This window comes from Mixophyes fleayi, chromosome 7 (assembly GCF_038048845.1).
Source record: "Mixophyes fleayi isolate aMixFle1 chromosome 7, aMixFle1.hap1, whole genome shotgun sequence".
Taxonomy (NCBI): Eukaryota; Metazoa; Chordata; class Amphibia; order Anura; family Limnodynastidae; genus Mixophyes; species Mixophyes fleayi.
Genome location: NC_134408.1, coordinates 151,914,197 through 151,934,053, shown reverse-complemented (window position 1 = coordinate 151,934,053; position 19,857 = coordinate 151,914,197). Strand labels below are relative to the sequence as shown.

Sequence of the window (19,857 nt, the reverse complement as noted above, 5' to 3'; positions counted from 1 at the left end):
TATTTATGGATAATGCAGATTCTTCATTTTAAACATTAACACCCAACAATACAACAATGGTACATTCCCCACATGTTTGTCTAATAGCAAAATATAAATGTTACAGCTATGAACAGACAGTTTTATTCCACTATAGAAACTGTAAAAAGCTTGCGCAACAAGTCAGTGGGAGAGGTCAGGAAGGAGCCTGTAGAACAGGTAGTTCTGAAGTCTTAATATTTTAGCTTTCTATACCACTTCTACAGAACGGCATTTAACATTTACCTATAAAACATAACCTATGTGTTTGAAGGGTTAAATTTCACTCAAAGTTTAGTGACATTTATAGGAATATGCTGCGGGTCTATGTCTGACTGCAGTGTAATTACTAACAGAAGCGGAAAGCTAACACTCTAATTGTTGTGCCGAAATAAAACAGGATATCCCGGCAGTGTTATTTCTGGAAGGAATACAAGGAGGCGAGGGTTTACCTGCAGTATTTCAGGTCGGTCACTAAATATAACAGACAGGTATTTGTAGTCTGCGTAGGCCCAGTACTCCGTCCTGTCGAAGCGGCTGAAGGGTCCGGATTCCTCCTGCGAATTTCCATGGATCCATTCACGGAACTGTCCGACGGTCCCGTTAATGTAATCGCACTGGGTTTCAAACTGCGGCTCTACAAAGAAAGAAACACGAGCATGGTGCTGAAAACACAGATTTCCATAATCAATATTATCATGTGTCACTGGGATGTGATCCGAACGCAGACACTGGAGCTACATGGAAAACCTATTTAAGTAGTTAATAACCTGATGGAATATTGAAGACAAAGGGGGGGGGGCTTCTGAAATGATCTTACACCTGCCCTTGGTGAAGCAACTTTACAATTTTGCACCATATTGTATTAAAAAGTTTTTAGGATGTCCCATTTATACATTTTTATAGCCATCCTCTGCTCTTGTAAGACATGATACTGATCTCCTTCTACGTAGGCTGCTGATTCAGTTGTAAAAGAATATGTAAAAAGCTGTTATATAATGTGTACGCTATAAAAATGATACCACGTCCACATTACACTAATTTGCATAAGAACATAATTACCAATCGCCCCCCCCCCCCTAGCAGAGACTTGCTGCCGATGGCTGCACGGTATGTGCAGGTCCGCTCAGGAGGGACAGTGTGCAGCCCGGCTGTTCTGATTGTGTTTTGTGTTTTAAACACAATCAAAGCAGCCGGGCAGCACACTGTTCCTGCCGAGCGGACCTGCACATACCGTGCAGCCGCCGGCAGCCTTAGGTGTCAGAAAAGGGGGCGGGGCCTAACCCCCCCCCTAACCCCCCCCCTCCCTAAATCGCCCGGGGTACAACAGTTTTCTAGATCCGCCCCTGCTCCCTGAAGAGTCTGGCACTCTCCCTGATGCTGAGCCAGTACAAGACATGGTTGGCTTCGCCATCTGTGGCATGATGACACTGTTCAGAAATTGTGTCCTATGTCCATGTATTGATGCCTATAGAGGTAGCCATTTTTTCATGGAGACCAAGATATAATCAAAGACTGACAGGTAAGACAACATGACTTCAGCAATGGAGACAAAAATGTAAAAGACACTTCAGTCTCTAGAGATTCATTAGCTGCTTTTCTTTAATGCATTTCTGGGAGACCTCCTGGAAGAGCAGGGCAACCTCCCGGTTCCCCCCCCACAGTAGATAAGTGGCGGGGACGGGGCTTAATGACACAAATATCGTGTCATCTTAGCCCTGCCCCCTGATGTGATTGGCCAAAATTGTGACAATCGTTTAGGGGACGGGCCAAAATGATGCGATTTGTCAAGCCCCGCCCCCGCACGCCCACCTCCCCTGGGATCTCCCTGAAGCCAATGAGGAAAAGTTGGCAAGTATGAATAAGAAGAGGTGACATATCAGAGACAGACAATTCCTCCTCTGTGCTAGAGATAGTGGGATGGGCAGGGTTGTATGGAAAGCGCTTTCTGCCTAGGCGATATTACATACTTGGACATATAATAAAAGTAACATTATAAAATGACAGTGACCAGTGATTCTGTATCACTGCAGGTGACTTGTTTTTTACACACTGTGTGATGTAGAGATTTACCATGCAGAAATAGCATGCAATCCTGGACTACAAGAAATACACTTTCATGCCTCAGAAACCCACTCTTGTAGGGATAGATATTGCTTCAGACTGGCTGCTCTCACTCACAAATATATGTAAAAGTTTCATACACCCCTTGAAATAAGGCTGAACTGATGGGGGCCCCCTTTTCCCTATGCACACCCGCTGTCCTGTCTATAAGCTGCTGACAGCTTTCCATGACTATAATATCTGAAAAGAGAATAATACTCAGCAGTGAGGTAAATAAACTTATATACAGTGTCAGACATCATCAAATCCTGGACTAGTTCTATATGTGGTGGTGAAAGAAAATCCTTATATAAAGGGTAATAAAGGCACCCGTCAGATTACACAATGTCTATAATGATTCCTGCGCTGGTAGTACTGCGTCAGGATCAGCCCCGTTCAGCACAGGTGCTGGGATCCCCCTATAATGCTCACTCCCTGTCCCAGACACAACCTCTGGTGTCTGTTTTTCTCAACACAAATTTCTCCAAAACTGGGTCACCGCCCCACACTGTCCAACCTCTGCAAAAACGGATATTGTAGGTTTCTGACTTATTGTGTCCCTCAGATGACTCCGGCTACAGAACAAATGATGAAATATGTCATTCTCTCTCAGCGGCTAAATACATCGCACAGGGTCTGTGATCCCTGGTTTAATCTTACTGAGAACTAACCTGCCCTCATTAGTAAATTACCATGTTGTGTTCCCTGTTATACCCGTTACAATATTTTTTTATTATCTTTGATTTATAAGGCACCACAAGGGGTCCGCAGCGCTGTCTAACGCGCCTCTAATGAAGATTTCTAGGCTTATTATGCATTAATTCACTGTTTTATAACACGTGATACATTACATCTATAATCCTCACATTATATCTGTGAATGTCACTTACCGCTTAAACTAATTTTCAGATTTATATTTTTAAACGGGAAACTTATTAAAGTGGTTAATAACCTGCGGGAATGGAATGTTGTAGACAAAGGGGGGAATCCTCTCTCTATATATAGATCAATAAAATAATGGGACCGGATAAAGAACTCAGCGATGGGGAGGAAACTGGGGATGTTTTGCTTCAATCCTACAAGAAATTGACGACTATTTCTGTTTGCTTAAATTTGAATTCTCCGACGTTCTAGTTCCCTTTACAAAGAACTATTTGCACGATGTGGAAGTGTGTTGGGGACGTTTACTTTCTGTTTTAATGTCAAAATATGTAATTTATTGTATGAACACCTTAATGTATAATCTCAACTCATTTGTGACCTAGGTGTTTCCTGGCCTGTTATCATGTACAGTAATAATATGAGCAGTCACAAGAATCAGTGATATCTAATAGATTTGTATGTTTTTAGGGTTTAGTACTAATCTCAAACGATGACCCAAAGAAAAGTGCAGAAGGTATAAAATATAAAGAGGGACAAAGAGTGAACACAAAGTATCAGAGAACGGTACTCCCACAGCACTACGTACAATACCCTGACACACAAACTAAGGTTCAAACAAAAAAAATACTAATTCTACCCAGGAGTGAACAATGAAAAGATGAACGATGATTCCTCAGAGCTCTGTATTCTCAGGTCCTCAGATCTCTGAGATGTTAGAGGCTGTTTGTGGGAGAATAATCACGGAGCCTCCTAGGAGCTGTCATATCTCAGCTGTGACCTGAAGAGATCACAAGAGCTGACTCCTTTACTGAGGAATTTCACAAGGTGAGCGATCGTTAGCTGAGGTTCCTCTCCTACAGTGAGTGCAGTGTCCACGTCGCTTAGTTGTTGGATTACTCAGTCACAAAAGGTTCATTCAGAGCCTGGAGGAGGAAACGGAGAAACCTGATCTACAAACATCAGAGCCGAGAGGTAGCTGTTGCTCAGTTCTCTCATATATTCATTATATTTATATATATATATATATATATATATATATATATATATGTATATATCCTTATACACTCGATATTATTATCAGTATTTTATATATTATATATATATATATCTATAATATAAATGTCTAGTGGCGTGTGTTAGTCTGTCTGTCTGTGTGTGGAAAACATAAAACCAAGCTGCAGCGCCACCTGCTGGGCGGAGTTATACACTGACCTACTAAATTCTTAGTGTGTGTGGGGAAAAAAATTCAGAAAGGGCTGAAATTTGTTATACTAAGATGTTTTTAATTTGTTAATTTAATTTGTTAATTGTTAAAAGTGTTTATAAAGATTTTAAAAAAATATATATATATTTCTTGAAGGAGAAGTGACAGTTGGGAGTGGTTGGTGGTTGCCGGGGGTGACAGTGGGGAGTGGTTGGTGGTTGCCGGGGGTGACAGTTGGGAGTGGTTGGTGGTTGAGGCCTGGGCTATGGCCCAAATGCATGACAAGAACCTTTTTAACACCTTAAGTAGCTTGATTTGACTAGAATGCATGAGTATCATGCACGGGTTAAGTTGTATGTATATATATATATATATATATATATACCCACATACATACATACATACATACATACATATATATATACACCAATCAGTAACAACTATAAAACCACTGACGAGTGAAGTGAATAACATTGATTATCTGGTTACAATGTTACATCGGCACCTGACAAGGGGTGAGATATATTAGGCAGCGAGTAGACAGTCAGTTCTTGAGTTGATGTCTTGGAAGCAGGAAAAATTGTCAGTGTAGGGATCTGAGTGACTATGCGCCAAATTGCGATATCTAGACGACTGGGTCAGAGCATCTGCCAGACGGTCGGTCTTGTGGGGTTCCCGGTGTGCAGCGGTTAGTACCTAACAAAAGTAGTCCAAGGAAGGACAACCGGTGAACCAGCGACAGGGTCATTGGTGCTCAAGGCTCAGTGATGTGCGTAGGGAGCGAAGGCGCCCGTCGGGTCCAAGTCCTGGCTATAAAAGAAAGGTGTCAGAAAAGAAAGTGCATTGCAGCTTGCTATGTATGGCGCTGCGTAGGTGTAGACCAGTCAGAGTGCCCATGTTGACCCCTGTACACTACCGAAAGCACCTACAATGGGCACGTGAGCGCCAGAACTGGACCATGAAGCAATGGAAGAAGGTGGCCTTGGCTTATGAATCACGTTTTCTTTTACATCATGTGGACGGCCGGGTGCATGTGCGTCGTTTACCTGGGGAAGAGATGGCACCAGGATGCACTACAGGAAGAAGGCAGCCGGCGGAGGCAGCGTGATGCTCTGGGCAATGTTCTGCTGGGAAACCTTGGGTCCTGGCATTCATGTGGATGTTACTTTGACACGTACCACCTACCTAAACATTCTTACAGACCAAGTACACTGCTTCATGGCAGCGGTATTCCCTGATGGCCTCTTTCAGCAGGATAATGCGCCCTGTCACACTGCAAACATTGTTTGGGATTGGTGTGAGGAACATGGGGAATTTGTTGCCCCCCAATTCCCCAGATCTCAATCCGATCGAGCATCTGTAGGATGTGCTGAAAAAACAAGTCCGATCCATGGAGGCCCCACCTCACACCTTACAGGACTTAAAGGATCTGCTGCTAACGTCTTGGTGCCAGATACCACAGGACACCTTCAGAGGTCCACGTCTCCATGGGTCAGAGGGGGACTTACACAATATTAGGCAGGTGGATTTAATGTTGTGGCTGATCAGACTATTTTATAAACATAAATATAATTACACTGTCTGGAGACATCACGTGTGAACTGAATTAGACCTTACCTAACACTGATCCCGTGTAACCACAATTATTGCTATACTGCCTAAGACAGTAGCTAGACTGACTAATGTATCTAATGAAAATATATTAAAAGCAAACCCCAAACTTCTGATCCTGCAATTAGGACAATGAACATAGGGTCACACACTGACACCCAGCAGTATTATGGAAGGTGCAAAACACAGATTTCCATTTTAACCAGATGTAACAGGGAAAAACCGCTATATAGAACGCAGAAGTATTTGTTTTGAAAACAGTTGCTGTATACAACATAAATTAAACAATTATTTACACAAAAAATATGTATTTATTTAGAAAAAAGCCATTCGCCCCCCTTACAAATGGGTGAGATAACCACAGGGCCGGTCTTGTATGAATAAGATGTGAACCTTTCATAAGCTGCATTAGTGCTGTACGAGAATATTCATTAAGAGGTTCGTGTAATAATTATGTGTCAGAGGCCGAATTCTGCGAAAAAATGAAAAACTGGTGCCCTTCAACTGAGTCTACGGAGCTTATTGATAACCCGGAGCCTCGGGAATAAAATCTTTGGAGAGCATCATGCGGCCGGTCGTTGGATGTTACTCTATAAACAGACTGGAATAAATAACTGATCTGTCCTCTGTATCTTCCAGTCTGTGGATTAGATAACTGGTCGCTCGTGCAGCTTCAGCTGAGAAATACCAAAATAAATTAAACTGCAGTAACTGAGAAAAGAGACAATATGAGCTATTTAGGGGGATTACATCCAGAGCTAATGATAGCCTTCACATGATTATGGAACGTTAGAGGACAATTAGATACTGGTTGTTCCCATCTAGAAGACACTCTGTAAAATTCACAAATATATATGAAACTGAGAATAAATGAAAATAAGAATGTCGGCAATAATAATAAAACACGGGGAGAACATACAAAATTCACACAAATAGGGGCCTGGTTGGGAATCAATCTCATGACCAGCGCTGTGAGGCAACAATACTAACCACTGTGTGTTACGAGCCACGGCAGTGCCCAGCCGCCGCGACTCACTCACCCGCGTCCCGGCCGTCGCCATGGCGACCGGGACGTCATTTCCGGCCATAACCCGGCCGTTGCCGGGGCAACCAACAGACGCTTCAGAGCTGCGTCCCGGCAATAGGAGGAAGCCGGGCGCAGCGATTCTACAGCCTGTGGGCTAATTAATAGGGGCAGATCATAGGAGGCAATTACAGGCATTAGCCTGCAACTGTGCAGGCCAGGGGCAAGCCCTGATTGGCTCTATTAGTGACTGCTCTATTAACCTGCAGGAGTGTGTTCAACCTGTGATTGGTTCAGCTGGGTATTTAAGGCAATGAGGTCTGCTGCCTCATTGCCGGTTATAGCTTCTGTGCTCCAGTCTGCTGACCTGCTTGTTCCAGTTCCTGTATCCTGTATCTACGTTTGTCTTCCCGTGTATGACCCTTGGCTTCGTATTGGACTTCGCTTGTGTTTCCTGTGACCCTGATCCTTGGCTTGTTTACCCGTTCTGCTACTTTGCCTGTGACCTCTAACCTCAGCTTGTTCATCATTACTGTTACCTGCTGCCGGCCTTTGACCTCTGCGTGGACCTGACTCTTCTTGCCTGGGTTCTCCCCAGCCGGTACACACTTCACGACCCTCTGTCAGTCTGCAGCCCAGTCTGTCCCCACCATCAGGGGCTCCAGTGAACACCTGACTGGCAGAGTAGACTCCGGGTTGTGTTGTGCCGGCTGGAGGGGTTCCTAACATTATAACCGGCCCACTCACGGAGACAAGATTAGGATGGATGCAAGTGGATCCACACCGTCTCCGGCACAAACCCTAGCAGGCCATGTTGAGTCTTTGTATCAGATGATGCAGGGATTGGCTGAGCGTATGTCTGTTCAAGAAGAAGCCACAAAAGCTTCACAATCTCCTCCAGATCCCATCTGTGAGCCCAAAATGAATTTACCGGATCGGTTCTCCGGAAATAGAACCTTGTTTCGGAACTTCAGGGAGAGCTGCAAGCTCTATTTTCGGATGAGACCCCGCTCCTCCGGTTCAGAGCAGCAACGAGTTGGGATTATTATTTCCCTTCTACAGGGTGACCCCCAGTCTTGGGCGTTTTCTTTGCCACAGACCAGTCCGGCCATGCAGTCCGTAGACTCCTTCTTTGAGGCATTGGGTTTACTGTATGATGACCCGGATCGAGTGGCCTCCGCGGAAGCTCACCTACGGTCCTTGAAACAAGGCAGACGGTCGGCAGAAGAATACTGCGCGGAATTCCGTAGATGGTCACCTGACAGTGGATGGAACGACCCTGCCTTACGTAGTCAGTTCCGTGTCGGCCTATCTGAACAGATTAAAGATTCGCTAGTGCAATACCCGTCTCCTAGCTCTCTGGAGGATCTGATGCACCTCTCCATTAAAATTGACAGGAGATATAAAGAGCGGAAAACTGAAAAGGAAACGTCATCACCTCCATCCGCCTTCGTTCCTATCTCCCAGGATGGTGAGGAACCAATGCAATTGGGAGCATACCGTCTTTCCTCTGAGGAGAGAGACAGGAGACGGTCACAAGGCTTATGTTTATATTGTGGCGCAAGAGGCCACTTCTCCCGTTCTTGCCCAAACAAGTCGGGAAACGGGCATGCCTAAGGAACGAGGGGAGAGTTCACTTAGGTCTACAAATTGTCTCCCAGAAAAATGCACTATTGGTCCCTGCACAGCTCACGTTCAGTGCTCGTTCTACGAAACTATCAGCCTTCATTGACAGTGGAGCTGCTGGCAACTTCCTTGACATCGAGTTTGCCCGCTCTGCTGGGATTCCGCGGATTAAACTCCAATCTGCCATTACGGTATGTGGCTTAGATGGTAGTCCGTTGCCAGGAGGCAAGATTACTTGGGAGACCCCACCACTACAGTTGAACGTTGGCGCTCTCCATTCGGAATCCATAGTCTTACGTCTTATCGAATGTCCATCGGTTCCTTTAATTCTGGGCCACCCTTGGCTATCCTGCCATAACCCCGTCATGGATTGGGCAAAAGGAGAAATTGTCCAGTGGAGCCCCCATTGTACACAGTCTTGCTTGACACTACCTCTACGTATTATTCAGTCTATTCCGGAGCAGCTCCCTTCTCAGTATCATGACTACTGGGATGTTTTCTCCAAAAAGGCTGCTGACACACTACCACCGCACCGCAATTTCGACTGTGCCATTGAGCTCATTCCGGGCTCTAAATTACCCAAGGGACGCTTGTATCCTCTCTCCGGTCCAGAGACCAAATCCATGCAGGAGTATATTGACGAAAACTTGGAGAAGGGCTTCATCAGGCCATCCAAGTCCCCAGTAGGAGCAGGGTGTTTCTTTGTACCCAAGAAGGACGGTGGACTCAGACCCTGTATCGACTATCGAGGGCTGAACCTTATTACGGTTAAGAACACCTACCCCCTTCCCCTCATCTCCGTTCTTTTTGATCAATTAAGAGGAGCCACTATCTTCACAAAAATTGATCTTCGTGGAGCCTATAATCTCATACGTATTAGAGCAGGTGATGAGTGGAAGACGGCGTTCAACACGCTCTCGGGCCATTACGAATACCTGGTCATGCCATTTGGCCTGAGTAATGCTCCTGCCGTATTTCAGGATTTGATTAATGAGGTGTTACGTGAGTTCCTGGGACACTTTGTTGTTGTTTACCTTGATGACATCCTCATATATTCAAAATCGTTGTCTGCGCACCAGGGTCATGTCAGACAAATCCTACAGAAATTACGGGAACATCACCTCTACGCGAAACTCGAGAAATGCGAGTTCGAGGTCCAGAAGGTATCCTTCCTCGGTTATCTAATCTCCTCAGAAGGTTTCTCCATGGACCCAACCAAGGTCCAAGCAATTCTGGATTGGATTCAACCGAATAACCTCAAGGCGGTCCAGAGATTCCTGGGATTCGCCAATTACTACAGGAGGTTTATTGGCGGATTTGCTGATATCGTGGCTCCTATTGTCACCTTGACCCGCAAAGGAGGTGATCCAACTGTTTGGTCACAACAGGCAATAAATGCATTCAAAACCCTGAAGAAAGCTTTTGTGTCTGCTCAGGTTCTCAGACATCCGGATCCTAGGGTACCGTTTGTTCTTGAGGTAGATGCTTCTGACGTCGGTGCTGGGGCTGTCTTGTCACAAAAAGACCCCCAGACCCACCGCTTACATCCATGTGCCTTTTTTTCCCGTCAGTTCTCATCAGCGGAAACCAACTATGACGTGGGAAACCGAGAATTGCTGGCAATTAAATGGGCCTTTGAGGAATGGCGACACTGGTTGGAAGGCGCTGCACACCAGATCTCCGTTATAACGGATCATAAGAACTTACAGTATATACAGTCAGCCAAACGTCTGAACCCCCGACAGGCTCGGTGGTCGCTGTTCTTCACTCGGTTCAACTTTATTATCACCTATCGTCCTGGTTCCAAAAATATTCAAGCGGACGCCCTGTCTAGAAGTTTCCTGGCACATCATGCTCCGGTCACCTGCTCAGAGCCTATTGTTCCTGTGTCTATGATTCATGCCGGATTAACTCAAGATTTGAGCTGTACCTTACAAAGGTTCCAGAGGTTGGCTCCTGATAACACTCCGGCAGGATGTTTGTTTGTCCCAGTTCATTTAAGGAAGACAGTCCTTGCTGAGGCACACAACAGTCGGACTGCTGGGCATCCTGGAGTCTACAAAACACTGGAAATCCTTTCCCGTACTGTATGGTGGCCGTCTCTGTCTGCTGACGTCAAGAGTCACGTCCGGTCCTGTGAAGTTTGTGCCAGGAACAAAGTTCCCAGGACTCGCCCGGTAGGTCAGTTAGTTCCGTTGGCCGCCCCTGGTAAACCTTGGACACATCTGTCCATGGACTTTATAGTCGATCTGCCACCCTCTGCGGGACACAATACCATTTGGGTCGTGGTAGACCGGTTCAGCAAGATGGCACATTTCATTCCACTCACTAGGCTGCCTACTGCTCGAGATTTGGCAGTTTTGTTCATTCAACACATTTTCCGCCTCCATGGACTCCCTACAGACATCGTCTCCGATCGGGGTTCCCAGTTCATAGCGCAGTTCTGGAGATCATTCTGTACCCTTCTGGGAGTCAAGGTCAGTTTATCATCTGCATACCACCCTCAGTCAAATGGGCAGACTGAAAGGGTTAACCAGTCCTTGGAGAAGTTCTTGCGATGCTACATATCGGAGTTCCATGACAACTGGTCCTCCTTGTTGCCCTGGGCAGAATTTGCCTGTAACAACTCCTGTCACTCATCCACGAAAACCTCTCCGTTCTTTTGCAATTATGGTTTCCACCCCAGATCTAACTCTTTGTATTCACTCCAGTCCGTTGGTATCCAGGAGATCCGTTCCACTGCCAGGGATCTCAGAGTTGTCTGGAAGAAAGTACATTCATCTTTAAAACAAGCCTCACTTGTTGCAAAAAAATTTTCGGACCGACACCGTACCCCCTGCTCCCTTAAGGTTGGCCAGAAAGTCTGGCTGTCTACAAAAAATATCAGGCTCAGACAACCTTGCAAGAAATTGGGCCCTAAGTTCATCGGGCCGTTTCTTATCATCAAGCAGGTGAACTCCGTCGCATTTAGGTTAAAAATTCCAGGCTCGTTAAGAATTCCAAACACCTTTCATTGTTCTCTATTGAAGCCAGTGCTTTATCCTGGTCAAGCCCAGTCTTCAAGTGTGCCTGGGAGAGATTCCAGTGGGCCACAAAAATTCGTGATTCAAAAGGTCCTTGATTCTAAAAATGTTCAAGGACAGGTGCATTTCCTTATACAATGGAGGAATCGCGGATTAGAAGAGCGATCTTGGGTTCCGCGGAGACAACTCCATGCCCCAAAGAAACTGAAGGAGTTCTTCAAAAAATTCCCTAGGAAACCAGGATGTCGGGGTCCCTCGACCCCTCCTCAAGGGGGGGGTACTGTTACGAGCCACGGCAGTGCCCAGCCGCCGCGACTCACTCACCCGCGTCCCGGCCGTCGCCATGGCGACCGGGACGTCATTTCCGGCCATAACCCGGCCGTTGCCGGGGCAACCAACAGACGCTTCAGAGCTGCGTCCCGGCAATAGGAGGAAGCCGGGCGCAGCGATTCTACAGCCTGTGGGCTAATTAATAGGGGCAGATCATAGGAGGCAATTACAGGCATTAGCCTGCAACTGTGCAGGCCAGGGGCAAGCCCTGATTGGCTCTATTAGTGACTGCTCTATTAACCTGCAGGAGTGTGTTCAACCTGTGATTGGTTCAGCTGGGTATTTAAGGCAATGAGGTCTGCTGCCTCATTGCCGGTTATAGCTTCTGTGCTCCAGTCTGCTGACCTGCTTGTTCCAGTTCCTGTATCCTGTATCTACGTTTGTCTTCCCGTGTATGACCCTTGGCTTCGTATTGGACTTCGCTTGTGTTTCCTGTGACCCTGATCCTTGGCTTGTTTACCCGTTCTGCTACTTTGCCTGTGACCTCTAACCTCAGCTTGTTCATCATTACTGTTACCTGCTGCCGGCCTTTGACCTCTGCGTGGACCTGACTCTTCTTGCCTGGGTTCTCCCCAGCCGGTACACACTTCACGACCCTCTGTCAGTCTGCAGCCCAGTCTGTCCCCACCATCAGGGGCTCCAGTGAACACCTGACTGGCAGAGTAGACTCCGGGTTGTGTTGTGCCGGCTGGAGGGGTTCCTAACATTGTGCTGCCATTAATTTTCTTTAGAATAAAAGAGCTATTATCAATATTGAAGAATACATAGATTTAAAAAAGAGCCTAAAGTAGCCGAAACAATAATCTACACGAGAACTATATAACAACTTACAGAAATGTGTAAATAAAGTAACTGCAGATTTTGTTGTCCTCGTTCATTACCTGTGTCAAGTTTCTTCTTTCCAATTCTGAACCTCAGGCTCCTTCCCTGTAAGACGTCAGACAGATGGGCGACATTCCAGCCAGACACCGGCCAGTCGTTGACCATATTATGGAAGACCGCTGGACGGCTCAGGCCGAGCACAATCTCTTTGGCTTTGTCCGGTGTGAATGGTTTCATAATTGGTCCTGGAGAAGACGACAGGTGAGAGAACATCAAACCTATATCTACATGTAGTCAGGAATTACCATGGTGGGCAACAAAACATGTGTATTACCATAGACCATACTCTTCCCTGGGCAGTGCCCTCTCACCCCTGTGTAGCAGTTCACGGGGTACAGTGTGATTCCCAACCACCACCTGCAGAATCCGCCAGACCGCAGGGCACCTTGTGACACGTCCTATGAAGCTTTGGTTGAGTTTACAGATCTGGGAAAGACCTGTTGTAGCAGAATTTTCTTACGTCTATTGTTCCCCGTAGACAATATAGATTCTCAGAAGGAAAGAGGGTGATAGTGAGTAAAGAAGTACAAGATATACTGGGGGTCATTGAGGAGTCTACAAACGAAGGGTATAGTCCCATTGTACTGGTCCCAAAGCATTACATTGACTTCCGTAGGATGAACAGTGTTTCCAGATTTGATGCCTAACTCACTCCATAGCGGACAAGCTCCTCAACACCTTAGCCAGCCCCATGGTACTATACCAACTTGAAATGATTCCCTTTGGGCACCATAGTGCGCCTGTACCAAGGACTTACTGCCAACCGGATTAACCGTACTCCTGAGGATACATATAACCAAGTACTTGGGCGCATCGTAGGAACCATTTGTTAATAAAGTCCAGGCATTGAATGATGCCCCAGACAAAAAAGGAGGTGCGTACAAACTTGGGCTTGATTGGATATTACAGGAGGTTTATACCTAGTTTTTCCTCCCTTTGGTTTTCCAACAGGTTTGTTAAAAAACTCAAATACTAATCACATTCAGCGAGCCCCAGGCTGCGATCAAATAGGTATTATGTGAGGGCCCTGTCCTTTGACAGCCGATGACTATTCCAGCTGCAAGGACACCCCGTAAAAGTTTCCTTTTGAGGGGAATGAATGAATGATGTTGAATATGTCCCAGGAATCCCCTTTCTCTCCGGGTCCCGGTACATCAACCGCTCCTTGATGCGCTTCTGCTGAACGCCACCATCATCGCGGCGTCCTGCAGACTCATCTCACTACAGCTGTCACCGTGATTTGCTCCTCGGTGTCCAAAGCTGCAGTTTTACTGCAAATTCCCAACAGGAAAATGACAGAGAAAAGAAACTTAAACAGGAAACAAAAACACCCCCAGTTTATGGCGGCGGCAGAGCCTTAACGACGAACATTTATGTTGGAACAGACGCTGATTTACTAGCAAAGCCTTCTAAACGTTAACGGATTTTGGATTACTGCTATTCACAATAAATAAGTGATAAATCCTTTATAGTCTTCCTACCAGCTGTAAACAGAACGACGCAATGATCGATAGAACACAGGGAAAAGAACCCACTAAAACATCCACTGATTAACTAAAGACGTAGACAGACATGTCTATAAAATGTGCTTCCCAGACACAGAACTCCTGGGCCTCATTAACAAATCAGAGGCAGCGTTACAGGGACTCAGTGACACATCACAAACTCAGGCGTTTGATATTCATAGTGAAAACCTACAGATATTAAAGTACCGAACAAACATGTTTTATTGAGTGCAATGAGATATAGCTGGATATATTGGAGGCCTCCTTTCAACCGTGTATCCTCAACATTAACCACGTCAGCAAATGACAGGTGAAATTACGCTTTGTCAACGGTGAAGCACTATTAGCAGTTAGCACCAAGCTGCACGTGAGGGGGGCTTCAATCACATAAATGTATCTGATGATTTCAGAAGTAACAATTCAGCTGCATTTTAAGTCACTATAGAAATCACAATAGGGGGTTAATGTATCAAGCAGCAGGTTTCCGTCTGGTTTGAAATAATGTGGCCTATGGCAACCATCATCATCATCATTTATTTATATAGCGCCGACATATTCTGTAGCGCTTTACAATTGGGGACAAACATAGTAAACTAATAAACAAACTGGGTAAAACAGACAAAGAGGTGAGAAGGCCGCTGCTCGCAAGCTTACAATCTATGGGACAATGGGAGTTTGATACATGAGGCTAAGGCTAAGTCTACATTTTGCATTTCGGCTCAGCCAGGCTGCAAAGGTAAAAGTGACTCATAAGCTAAATGATCCTGTCACACAACAATGTTGGTCAGGGGGTAGTTGTCTTGTGTGAAATTGTGTAACGGGTGGTAATAGGGTAAGGTAGTGAGTTTAGAGAGGGTGGTTGAGGAATATTATAAGCTTGTCTGAAGAGGTGGGTTTTCAGAGAATGCTTGAAAGTTTGTAGACCAGAGGAGGAATTCCATAGAGTGGGTGCAGCCCGAAAAAAGTTCTGCAACTGGGAATGGGAGGATGTAATGAGGGTGGATGAAAGACACAGATCTTGTGCAGAACCGAGTTGCCGAGTTGGGAGATATTTTGAGACAAGAGAGGAGATGTATGTTGGTGCAGCTTTGTTGATGGCCTTGTAGGTTAGTAAGAGTATTTTATATTGGATTCGGTAGAAAACAGACAACCAGTGTAGAGACATACAGAGTAATTAAACAGAGGAATAAAGATTTGCAAGGAAAATAAATCTTGCCGCAGCGTGCAAAATAAGGAGGGAATTGCAATAGTCAATGCGGGAGATGATAAGTGCATGAATTAAGGTTTTTGCAGTGTCTTGTGTGAGATATGTGCGAATTCTGGAAATGTTTTTTTAGATGTATGTAACATGATTTAGATAGGTGTGAGTCAAGGATTACACCTAGGCACCAATCAGAATCTAGCTGTCATTTTGTAGCATGTACTAAATAAATGATAAGTAGAATCTGACTGGTTGCTGTAGACAACATCTCCACTTTTCAAACCCGATGGAAACTCGCAGCTTGATACATTTACCCCCAGAAGTGCTAATCCTAATACAGACCTATGATATAGATATTGATATCAAACACAACATCTTTATAATTTATACACATAAAAAAATTATAATTATAAAACGAAAAAAATAAATAATGTAAAGATAATGAAAACACATATCAATGCATATATTCAATTAACAGAATATGATTAAATTGCTATACAAGATTACAATTTTTTGTGATTACCGACACTAATTAAACAATTTCTAACAAGTAAAAAAGTAGATAAAAAACGATTTTAACAAAACATTTAAAATCCTGGACATTAAAATTTTTATTTAAAAAATAAAGCATTTTTTCTAATTTTCAGCTGTATCCGCGATCCTGAGACGGCGATAATGGAAGAGGTATCACAGCGGTACAATTACCACCAACATACTTGTAAAATAGGCTACCCATTGCATCGTCAATTTTATGCAATAAGTCACAAGATATTGCCAAGTCATAATGAAGCAGTTGGTTATTATAAATTGGCTATTAAATTATTTGAATGTGACAGCTTATAGCACTGTACGGTGATGCAAGAGATGCCTGGCCGGCCATCCCAGGGAATAAAATCTACTTTTTTCCTCTAATTTTTGATTAACACTATCATTCAGCCTGTCTAGTTAATCACTTTAAAGCATGTACGGCGTTTGCAAAATACACAGTATATATATTGTGTGTCACTAGCTGGGGGCAGCATGGTGGCTCAGTGGTTAGCACTTCTGCCTCACAGCACTGGGGTCATTATTTCAATTCCTGACAATGGCCTTATCTGTGAGGAGTTTGTATGTTCTCCACGTGTTTGTGTGGGTTTCCTCCGGGTACTCCGGTTTCCTCTCACACTCCAAAAACATACTGGTAGGTTAATTGGCTGCTATCAAATTGACCCTAGTCTGTCTGTCTGTCTGTCTGTGTATGTATGTGTGTGTGTGTGTGTGTATGTGTGTGTTGGGGAATTTAGACTGTAAGCCCCAATGGGGCAGGGACTGATGTGAGTGAGTTCTTTGTACAGCGCTGTGGAATTAGTGGCGCTATATAAATAAATGGTAATAATAATAATGTATGCGTATGGTGAGCAATCAGGACATTTGGTGAGAACGAGCAGCCACCTTCATAACACTTTACAACTGAACACTCTGCAGATATTATATGTTAAGAAAACCACCCACTTTAATAAATACGATTCTCCACCTAATACTACAATTCTGATGAATTACAAAGGTTTAATTTCTGACAAAAACAATGCAATCTCCAGCACTAAGATCATCCCCCAACACACATTCCAATAAATGCAAAATTCCTATACTTCATTTACGTTTATAATGACTTTTACACGGTATCTAAGATCTCCATCAATCCCGTTACCTGACCATGTAATTCTCCCACTCAATCATTAACTAGTGTCAGACATGATAGACGTAATTAGGAATCAGAGCAAAACACATTTTTCAGTAAATAATACAATGAGAGAGGGTAATTATCAAATCATAAGACTACATTTTGGAAGAATAGCAGAAAAGCTATTGGAGGGTATGAAATAGCCACATGGTAATTTAAACAGAAGTGGTGATTTAATATTTCTAAATATCCCAAATGATACAACTTGCACTAGTTCTACAACCTGTAAACATAAATTATACACAAATTTCCAAATGTAACATAGATTGATGCCATAACCCCCCAACGGAGAACAAAAAATATTTTAAATACACCCCAGAAACAGCAGCATTTCAGTATATTTTCTCTCTCCAGTTTAATAAATGACCGTTTGTAAGACAGACGCAGCTTCATAAGTATTAATCTGTAAGTCAAACAGCCACAAAACATTCTAAAACATGGAAAATATAAAATGGAAATATAGGACGACGTTTGATATGTTGGGATAGATCACAGTAAGGTAAAATTCTTTAGCTCTCTGTTTTATAGAATGTATTTAGCTTTCTGGCTATTTGACCTAGACTGAGTATATTTATCCTTTCATTTAATAGGATTCATAGTTTCTACAACAAGTCTATAGATGAAGACCAGAGACAGCTGGTACTTTACATTTTCTGATCAATCTCCAGCCACCAATTATCTGTACAAAGTCCGTTCTTGCTCCTCTCTATAGGAGTCTCTGTGGTTTCCTGGGAATTTCCCCCTGTTCCTCCCGACAACGTTCTTCTTATAGATTTATCTATATACAATAGTGCTGGCAACAGAATGGTTTTGGTTTTTGCAAAGCCATAAAAAATGTCAGCCACGTTCATAATAACCCTGGTATGAGGAAGGCTCACTCCTAGTGAAGACCTCCTCAGTAACCCATCATTATTGACGCAGTATGAAAATGAGATTATCACTTCCACTTTTGCACTGGTGCCAATTTTCGAGCTGATAATAGGGCACAAGCAGATGGGCAAAATGTATGGACAGCTTTTATATATATATATATGTGGTGCTGGAAGCGCAGTTATTTATAAATATCCCCCCAATTTGAATTAAAATGACTTAAAAAGACCTTTTGCAATTTACTTAATGGGAATTTCCATCTTTATGGTGTATAGTATGTTCAATGGCCAAAGCAGTCAGACAAACCCTAAGGACTCATTCAGACAAGGGGTTATTGAGAACTTGATCATACGGTGTTCCTGAGCAAACGCGACATAACCAAACTGCTTCTCAACAATTGTGTCCTCTTTAAAATCAGCCTCCTCCAGTAGCAAATTCTGTGCAGCCTCTGGTAGCATGCTACTGGGATATCAATTGTCCAAGATCAGTGGCGTGCCCACTAACACATTTGTGGGAATAGTTTCAGACATTTCCACTTCTCCCACAGAAATAAATCGCTGAGGCATCGGGATCATTGATCCCAATGTTTATTCAACTCTGTTGTTCAAACAAAGAGCAGGAGAAATGGTGGATCAGTCCCGACTGCTGGAATACTTATGAATTTATGTAATTTTGGGGCTGCCCTGCCATTTCTAACGCTGCTCATGTGAACAACAGAGGTCTGCAGACACAAGGATCATGGATTCCGATCCTCATTCTCCTGCATACATCACTCGCCCTCGGGGAGTATCCTAATCACGATCCGTGTACAGCCCAGGAAATGTTTTTGGTGATGCTGTAATTACAGAAGTGATTTAACGCAGGTTTGTTACAAGTCTCATTTTAGCTAACAAATTCATAGCAGCTTCCGCCTTGTGTAGCAGTCCCATATAGTCACTATTTTTGTAATACTGTTATTGTGTAGTGTTGTGTTCAGACCCTCCAACAAAGCCCCTTTTACCCAAACATCTCACCTAATTTACTATTAGAGACAGTGACCTGCGCTAGATTCAGTCCTTGATTAAGATTATGTTTTATAGAACACCAATTAGCTCTGCAGTCTGCACAGATAATTGTAATAGTGAGTTAAGTGGGAAAATGGGGAGCAGAGCATTTTGTTCCAGGTGAGGGGGGGGCTGTGTAATATAATATATTATAATGTTATGTCAGAAGCTGTGCACCTGTATGTACATCTGTACTGTCCTTCAGAATTATCTCTAGAGTCTATTTCAATTATATGTTGAAATGTAGAGTACACTGAAATATTAATTTACAATTAATAGTAACATAAATGATCAATCTTATCCTCAAGATATCATACAGCATTAATTACCGGAATATGTAAACAACTTGTGGCTGTCCAGCTGTGAAACTACAAGTCCCATAATACCCTGCCGCGCTGTGTATGACAAGGAATGTTGGGACTTGTAGTTTCACCACAACCTGGCAGCCCCTGTGTATGTCTGATGTAAGTCTGATGTGAGGTAACTGTATTAGAGGCAACTGCCTCACATGATGTACCTGCTGCTCCCATCAGACCAGGCTCCATCCTCAGCCCAAACACATGGTCCTCCCTGCACCAATGTCGCTGTTATAACTCGTCACATCATATCTAATCTACCGCAGGTGTCAGATATGTCGCCAGTGCTACACGGCGGCCATTTTCCCGTAGACCGAGACTGCTTTCCTTATTCAATATTATAAATTAGATAGTATGAGGTAAATAGATTAAATAGAGAAACATTAAATATATGATAGACACAAAAAATAGATTAGATATATGACAGACAGATAAGATAGAGTAATAGATAAAATAGAT

General features: G+C 43.8%; 1 protein-coding gene across 1 annotated transcript in view; it reads right to left on the bottom strand.

Annotated features, from left to right (window-relative positions):
* Positions 1-19,438, bottom strand: part of HSPBAP1 (HSPB1 associated protein 1) — a 38,183-nt gene extending 18,745 nt beyond the window's left edge. Inside the window, exons 1-3 of the mRNA XM_075181173.1 lie at positions 19,372-19,438; positions 12,703-12,888; positions 471-655 (exon numbers count right to left, since the gene is read on the bottom strand). Of these exons, the coding sequence (XP_075037274.1) occupies positions 471-655; positions 12,703-12,888; positions 19,372-19,423 (423 nt within the window). The 5' untranslated portion in view covers positions 19,424-19,438. The remainder of the gene's footprint in view (positions 1-470; positions 656-12,702; positions 12,889-19,371) is intronic.
* Positions 19,439-19,857: the final 419 nt, after the last annotated feature.